Source organism: Pediculus humanus, genomic scaffold (genome assembly GCF_000006295.1).
Source record: "Pediculus humanus corporis 1103172108294 genomic scaffold, whole genome shotgun sequence".
NCBI classification, from domain to species: Eukaryota; Metazoa; Arthropoda; class Insecta; order Psocodea; family Pediculidae; genus Pediculus; species Pediculus humanus.
Genome location: NW_002987863.1, coordinates 378,443 through 387,266, shown reverse-complemented (window position 1 = coordinate 387,266; position 8,824 = coordinate 378,443). Strand labels below are relative to the sequence as shown.

Sequence of the window (8,824 nt, the reverse complement as noted above, 5' to 3'; positions counted from 1 at the left end):
AATAATAATAATAATAATAATAATAATAATAATAATAATAATAATAATAATAATTTCTCGTTTTTAATTTTTATTACCGAGAGTATGTGGTGAAGGCAAATTAATTACTAATCTTACTCTTTCGCACTTTAAAAAAAGAAAATTCGTCTGCATGCATTATGTGTGTAAGTTAAAAAAATTAAAGTGAAAATTCAATTTGCAAAATAATCGCACAAACTTTCTCCCACCTTCCCCCCCATTTTGAATTTAATAGATTTTTTTTTTTAAAAAGAGAAAGGGAACTTAAGTATCACTGAACAAAAAGAAAACTATCAACCGTAAAAAATATAATTCGCAGAAAGGAATTTATTATTTTAAAAAAATAAATCTCAATAGTAATAATAATAATAATGAGGGTAATAATAAAACTTTCACCATTATATTACAAAACGTGATCGTACCTTAATTTTATCATTATTCCTTTCCCTCCCCCCCCCTGCTCCCTACCATTTACCCTCCACAGGTAATAGATTTGAAAACGTTGTAGGCGTTTAGTCAGTCAGTCAGGTAGTTAATCTAATTGATAACGATTTACTACAATCGAACATACCTGAAATATTTAAACGTTCGATAAAATTATTATTATTAATAATGTCAAAAGAAAAAGGAAACGAATTTTTAACGAAATAATTTTTTGTTTAGTGCGAAGGCGTTGAAAGGTTTATTTTAAAAAAAAAAATATATTTACTCGTTTGACCTTTTTCCTTCTCTTAAAATAAAACTCGTTTAAAATTTACACGTCAGATTTATAATATATATTTGTTAAGATATTTTTTCCCCTTCCCTTTCCCTTTAGTTTAATGCCCCCCCCTCGTGCACAGTTAGTTTTTATTATTATTATTATTATAAATCATTAAAAAGGAAAAATTTAATTACGGAAATTAGTAGTTATCTTCATTGATAATTTATGAATCATTCACTGTTAATTATTATTAGTAATGTAAATAATTCTTTCTTTCATTCTTTCAAACGTTTTTTAATAATAATGATAATAATAATAATAATAATAATAATAATAATAATAATAATAACAGCACAGCCAAAGAAGCAGACAAAATGCTGAAATATAGAAATTTGGGAATTGAAATAGCCAGGATGTGGGGAAAGTAAAAACAGAAACGATTCCGGTCATCGTGGAAGCAGCATCACTGGGAGCCATGCCACCACCACATTCAATAAAAGGAAATTTAAAGAAGATTTTAAAGAACCTAAAAGAAGAAGAAACCATCCAGGAAATCGCACTACGTGGGACGGCCCACATTCTTCGGAAAATATTATAAATAGCACCCGAGCATTTATCCCTAAGGAATCGTCGGGTAAGAAACCTGGGATAAATGAACTTAAAAACCCCGACAAATAAGAGCCTTGTCGTGTTTAAGAGTGACCACAATAATAATAATAATCAAATCGATTTTAGAGAGAACCTGGATTGGAATTGGAACGTTATACCAATACGAGAATAAATAATTAAGCGTTAAAAGAAAATGACGGTTAATGAATCGAATGTCAAGTCGATAGATAATGAACGCATTATATGTAAAAAAAAAAAAAAAAAAAATGTCCATTTTGTTGTTCTGTGCATTCATTCATTCATTCATTCATTCATTGAAAAATACACACAGGATTTGTGTTTTTTAAAGTCGTTGTGTGTTCTTTTATTATTATTTTCTACCGTTATTTACACCTATGCCACCTATGCTTATGCACTATAATTTATTTAACTTTTTAAATTTAATTTAAGGAAACGATATCAATCAAATTCAAATTCAAATGGAATGGATTCATTTTTTTTTTTTTTTTCGTAAAAATTCCTAGCGTTTAATATTATTTCCTATTCTCGGTAAATTATTTTTAACATTTAATAAAATCCTATAAATATGCAAAATAAAAAAAAATACTCAATGATATACATTCAAGTTACCTGGCCCATAATTCCCTCAGGCTATGTTCTAGTTTCCTTATTTAATACCAAAAATGAATATAATTTTTTTTTTTTTTTTTTTTTCGGGCCGGATCATCTCATCAATCGGATCGTTATTTTAAAAAAAATAATGCATATAAACATTTATAATCCCCCCCCCCAACCCCGAGAGAAAAAAAAAACCCCCATTTGACTAATTACAAGTTTCTTAAATCAAACAAATATAAATAATAATCATTATTATTATCCTATCTTTAAATGTGAAGTTTGTTGTTTTATCTTAATCATTATTATTATCATTCATTCATTCATTTGTTTAAACTTGTTGTTAATTAAAAAATTTATTAATTTATTTAAATTTTTTTTGTAAATTTAACAAAAAAAAATGTCATTCAAGTAAACGTTAATGACTTGCATGTGTGCTTCTACCACAATCAAATTCAAAATTTTAATTTTTTTAACTGTTTGTCAGACATTTTTAATTTTTTACCAATTGTTTTTTGTTTATAATTACGTCAGTCATTCTTAATTATACATTTAATAATTATTTATTTAAATTAATTAATAAAAACAATTTAAAATTTGGTTATAACTCAATTACAAAAAATAAACTAGTAAATTGTAGAAATCAAATTAATGATAATAACTAACTAACTGAGTAAATTATAGTTAATTATTTAGATTAATTTAAGTTTATTCCAAATTAGTTTTTTTTTGTAAATTTGATATAAAATAATTTTAAATAAATAAATAAATAATTAAGAATGATTTTTCTAAATTTTTTTCAAAAAGGATAAACGAATATAAAACAAGTAATTGCAAATAAAATTTTTAAAAGTTTCGGTACAAACTTACGTAAGACAAGTAGTGTGTCTAAGTTTAAATTATTTTTTCATTCTTAACCACGTTTGATTGTATTTTCACAACGAAAAGTTTTAAAAAAACCATTTTTTTTTTTTGAAAATTTGATAAATTAAAAAAGTAATTCTAAAAATTATAATCAAGAGCTTTAAACATAGAGTAAGAAATAGTCAAATTAATAAAAATGTTTTTTGTCGTGTCATTAGAAGTACGAAGTGTTCATGACGGAATCGTAACCAAGAGACATATTTAAATTTATAAATAAACCTTCAACCTATCTTTCAAAAAGGATAACCGACATCGTATTTGGTTGAAATTTTACAATTCGCATAATGGTTAAAAATATTTCATTTATATATTATTTTCAAATTGTAGTTAAATTGATTTTAGTTTTTTTTTTTTTTTTTTGAAATGATTTGTTTTGATATTTCAGGCTAGCGAGGTGGAAGAAACATTGAAAAGAATACAATCACACAAAGGTGTGGCTGGAGTTGTAGTTGTCAATGCTGAAGGTATCCCAATTAAAACTACAATGGATAATACTACAACCGTACAGTATGCAGGCCTTATTAGTCAGCTATCTGATAAGGTAAATTTTCCATTCTTTGTTTTTTTTTTTAATCTTTGTGACATATATTTAAGTCGGGGTTAACTATCAGCATTGATGACTGACTGTCGGGTTAACTTGAAATAATCAAAACAAATCATGTAAATAATAATAATAATAATAATAATAATTAATAACTTACATTATGTCATGAATATTCTCTCTTCGTATGCACTAAACCTGAAAAAATAATATTTTTTAAACATTAACAATTTTTTATCTATTACAATAATACATTTTGCATTTTTTTTTTTCTCTCGAGTTTATCATATTTTCAAGCTTTATAATAACTATTCTTAAACTAATCGACTAAACAATTTTTTAATTTAATTTAGTTTAATAATAAAAAACATATGTTTATTTTAAAAAGCAAAATATTTAAATCTGTAATAAAAAAATTGTTTACATTAATTACAAGTACAATAATATTTATATTAATTTTTTTATTTTTTATTTTTGCAGGCTCGAAGTGTAGTCAGAGATTTAGATCCGAGTAACGATTTAACATTTTTAAGAATTAGGTCTAAAAAACATGAAATTTTAGTGGCACCAGATAAAGAATTTTTATTAATTGTTATACAAAATCCAGTAGATTGAATATAATTATTGGATTATTATTATTATTATTTTTTTAACATTTTTATTTTATTTTTTATTATTTAATTTTTTGTTTGTCAAGAGGGAATGTTTGTACGATTTTATTTACTTTTTCAAACACCAAATTAATTTCGATTAAATGCACTGTGTTAAAATTTAATAGCTTTATATATTATTTATTTGAAATTAAATTTAAAAAAAAAAAAAAAAATTAATATCTATATAATATAGAGTTGTAAAAATCTTACCGATTAAAAAAATTTTTACATTTCAATGAATCAATTGTAAATGTATGTGAATCATGTACTAAAGTTTATTATTGTAAATTAAGTTTATTTTTTATGTGTTTTGCTTTCTTAAAATCAAATATTTAATAATCATTTTATTATTATTATTATTATTATATTAACAATTTAAAAGCTTTAAAAAAAAAAAAAATTACAATTTCCTAACTTTCGAAAAAGAAATTTATTTGTTTTTACTTATTTCAACACACAAATTATTAATTTTTAAATAAGAATTATTCGAAGAAATGTTCATTGATGAAGTTTATGCATGGGAAACATGTCTGACTACATAAAATTTTTTAAATTTTAATATTTGTTTAAACAAATGTATTTTTTCTTTCGATAAATCATGAAATGCAATTAGGCAAAGATTTAAATTGGAAAACTTTTTGTCAAACCTTGAAATAATCAGTCGTTAAAAATGTCTCCAATAAAGTATTATTTGGCTCAAAGGCTAAAAAATTAACATTTTTTAATTATATTTATTATTATTATTATTATTATTATTATTATTATTATTATTATTATTATTATCATTACGCAACAAATAGTTTTCTCCATTATCCATTTGGAAAATGTTAAATAAATTTTTAGTTAAAATAATAATAATAATAATTTTGTAAATTAATAAAAATAATATCATTTCTAATGGTTATAGGGAAAATGTCATATTATTCGACAAATTGAAAAAATAATTAACCGTCAAGGTAAGTAATTAATTCGATAATAATAATAATAATAATCGTTTATTATTCGGGTTGGGGGGGGGGGAAAAAAATTATAATTAAAAACGTTTACGGTCATTTTAAGATTATTATGATTAAAGTTTTAAATATCCGAATATTGCTACGCCATTATTGATTTTTTCAAACAAAATGTTGACATATAAAATTATTATCGTAACAAAAAAAAAAAAAAAATTAGGCATTTTTATTTATTTTATTAACCGACGAACAAATCATCACACACGAAAAACTCATTGTTATTATTATTATTATTATTATTATTATTATTACATCATTCACCCCTTGATCAATGAAACGACAATATGTATATATACTTTTGCACCCAATTAGATGTTTATATACGTGACTTGTTTGTTATATCCTAGGCGTTAAAAAAAAAAAAAAAAAAAAAAAAAAAAAACGAAGAATTGTGCAAGGATTACGATTATGATTATTATTATTATTATGATTTTTCCCCATTTGCAATTCGACGTAAAACAACGAAATGTATTTTGTCGGCCATTTTGAAAAGAATCAAATTTACATTTTTAAAAACGTAGAATTAGACAAAATAATTTAAAATTTTTTTTTGAAAGTAAAGCAAAATTTTAATCCGAAAATGGATTATAATAAACCAATAAAAACGTTTTTAATCATTATTCAAATCTAACTTCCAGGTTTAAAAAGGAAAACATTATATATATTTAATAACAGTTAAAATCTTGCACATGCACGTTCTTTGCAAGTCCTAAAACGGAATTTTTGGCTCGACTTAACGGAAACAATTATTATTATTATTATTAAACAAAAAACGTTACATTTCAAACGACAAGTTGTGTGTGTGTGCTTTCGATAATAATAATAATAATAATAATAATAATAATAATAATAATAATAATAAATTATTAATAATTAATTTTTCGTTTGTGTTATTAAAATTAACCAACATTAAATTTCCATATGCTTAACGCGGTCCTGACTCGAAACTGCATGTGACAGAATTAACAGGTAATTACTGCTACCTAAGACAATCAGTATAGAATTCGCATACCGGGGATTAACTTCGTTGGATATTATTATTATTATTATTATTATTATTATTTAATAATAGTTAATTACATCAGTAAGTTATTATTATTATTATTATTAATTATTTTATATATATATATATTAATATAATATCGAAAATTTTATTATGTAATTTAATTATTAAAATATGCGGGGGAAAAAAAATCCCCTCCGTAAGCGCAGTAGAAGAAAGGGAAACGTAACGAACGATTCTTGGAAAAAAGTCGTTAAAAAGGAATTCATTTTTTCAAAAAAAAACGGTTTTCGAACGCATCGTTCTTTTTAACTAACAGATCGGTTAAATTAAATTAAATATTGTTTATTACGTGAGTTTTAAAACTAAACTAATAAGTTAAATTTTTTTTTTATTTATTTTATAGCCATTGTGCAATTTTTTTTTTTTTGGATAAAGGACATCGCGTTAGTGCCTAAAATTCAAATAATAATAATAATCATAATCGTTATTATTATTGAATAAACGAAAGTTTTATAATAAAAGAAAGAAAAAAAAAAAAAATGGCTCGTGATTTTTCACGTTTTTCATTTAAACAAAACCGATTCAAATTTCGATTTATTTTTCTTGTTTAAAACAACAATATGGGAAAACAATAAAAAAAAAAAAACATTATTTTTCATATATATATTATCGCAAAAAAAACAAAACAAAATAAAATAACGATCGGTAACGTAAATAAATGCGAGTTTTATCTAATAATAATAATAATAATAATGCGTTACGGTTAGAAGAAAAAGAGGTGGGGGAGGGGGGAGGGGGAAGGGAGAAAAACGTTACCCTTTAAAATAGAAACAAAAAAAAAAAAAAATTTTGCAAAAGAATTCCTTTTTTTTTTTTTTTTTACAAGATGGCGGTTTTCTTATCGAATCTCGAAGCTTCAAGTTTCGCTATTTTTTTTTTTTTTTTTTTTTTTTTGTAAGTTTCATTTAACTATTATCATTATTTCATCAAGTGACGAATCAAGGATTTGTTTGTCTCTGGAACGTGTTTTTTTGTGTTGAAAGAACGTTTGTATCTTTTTGTTTATAGATTAAAACGGCAACCCAGATTAGCGACGACCTAATTCAAGAAGGTTCTTGTATTAAAAGTACATTAGTTTTTATTACTTAGTGAATCGTTTGCTTTAGGATCGAGAACTAACTGTGGTCGCGTCATTAAAAAAAAATAATTTTTTCACGTTTAATTAACGTTCGATAACCGTTGGAAAACAAAAAATAATAATAATAATTTCGGTAATAATTAATAGTTTTATTTAAAGTGAGTGAGAGAGAGAGAGAGAGAGAGAGAATACGTTTTTCATAAATTGCAATAACGTTTTTTTTTTTTTTTTTTTTCTATCTGTTCTCCTTGCAACGAAAATTGCACATACGGAGGGGATCGTTTAAGGATAATTGCATAGCATTTAATTTAAACATAATTTTTTTTTTTTTTTTTTTTTAAACGGTTTAAAACGGTTTAATAGCTCGAACGACAAACATTAAATTTATATTTTATTTTTAAATCGGTACCGAGAATATCATTTAATTAGTTTTAACTTAAATAAACGTGTTTTAACTTTAACTCGTTTCGTAATACATAACAATTACTAATTTTATATATGTGTAATAATAATAATAATAATAGGATCAATGGTTTACTCATTTAAAAATATAGTTCATTAGTTATAATTAATAATTAAGTGCTTACCGGACGACGAAAACGTTTTTTTTTTTTTTTTTCATTTTTTCCATTTTTTTTTTTTTTTTATAGCAATGATCAAACAAATGGTGGTGATTTATGTAAGCTTGGCGGTCGCCGCCATTTCCTTGGCACAAACAAATGATGGAATTGAAACGCCTCAGGAATGCATACCAGACAGTCCAAATTATAACGCAACAATATGTTCGGAAAATGTACAAACGAACTATATAAAAATTCAAGTTTTTGTTTGAGAAACGTCACGATCAACGCACCCACGACCGTAATTTCGGATACTCAAACGAGTCAACAAACACCGGAAGTTACCCCCAGTGTGACGTCAACATCAGAAAAAACCACGACTGTCGTTCAAAATGTTAACGTTTCTAATGAAACGACCAATAATAATACGTCATCATCCGGAATGTCGGTAAAATTTTCAACGGTTTTTATAGGATCTTGTTTTCTTTTGCTGTATTTTGTTTTATAAATAACAAAAAAAAAAGAGCAATACAGCATTAATTTGAATATTATTTTGTTTTTAATAATATAAAAGCAGTTTAAATAATAAAAATCGTGAAAATTATAATTCATTTTTAATTTTTTTTTTATTTAAGGTTTTTATTTCAGTTATTTTTTTTTTTTTTTTAAATAATAAATTTATATTTATTTAATTATAAGTTATGTAGATGAAGGGTCAAAATATGTTATTATGTAAAAGAGTAATGTGTTGGAGAGCAAGAGGAAGAAAGAGAAAGAGAATGATAGAGAAAGGCCCAGTGAATTTTTTTTTTTTTTAATCGCAATTACTTTTCTGTTTTAATTTTTTTTTTTTTTTTTTTAATATAAATAAATGTGTTTAAATAAATAAGAGATTTATTATTATTTTTTGATTATGAGAGTTTCCATAATATCATCACAATCATGAGCTGACGGAAAGAATATTTAAATAAGGCAATGATTAATTTTGTAATGTTTTAAAATCTCGAATTTTAATTTCGGTTAAAGTTTGGGCTGTTGAGTTTT

The 8,824-nt window shown here is 24.0% G+C and overlaps 1 protein-coding gene across 1 annotated transcript; it reads left to right on the top strand.

Moving 5' to 3' along the window:
• Window positions 1-3,005: 3,005 nt before the first annotated feature.
• Phum_PHUM551150 (dynein light chain 2B, cytoplasmic, putative) lies at window positions 3,006-4,025 on the top strand (the record flags this gene model as incomplete). Its single annotated transcript, XM_002431798.1, has 3 exons — window positions 3,006-3,053; window positions 3,255-3,410; window positions 3,891-4,025. 3 exons carry the CDS (start codon window positions 3,006-3,008, stop codon window positions 4,023-4,025), a joined length of 339 nt encoding a protein of 112 aa, XP_002431843.1.
• Between the last annotated feature and the right edge of the window lie 4,799 nt (window positions 4,026-8,824).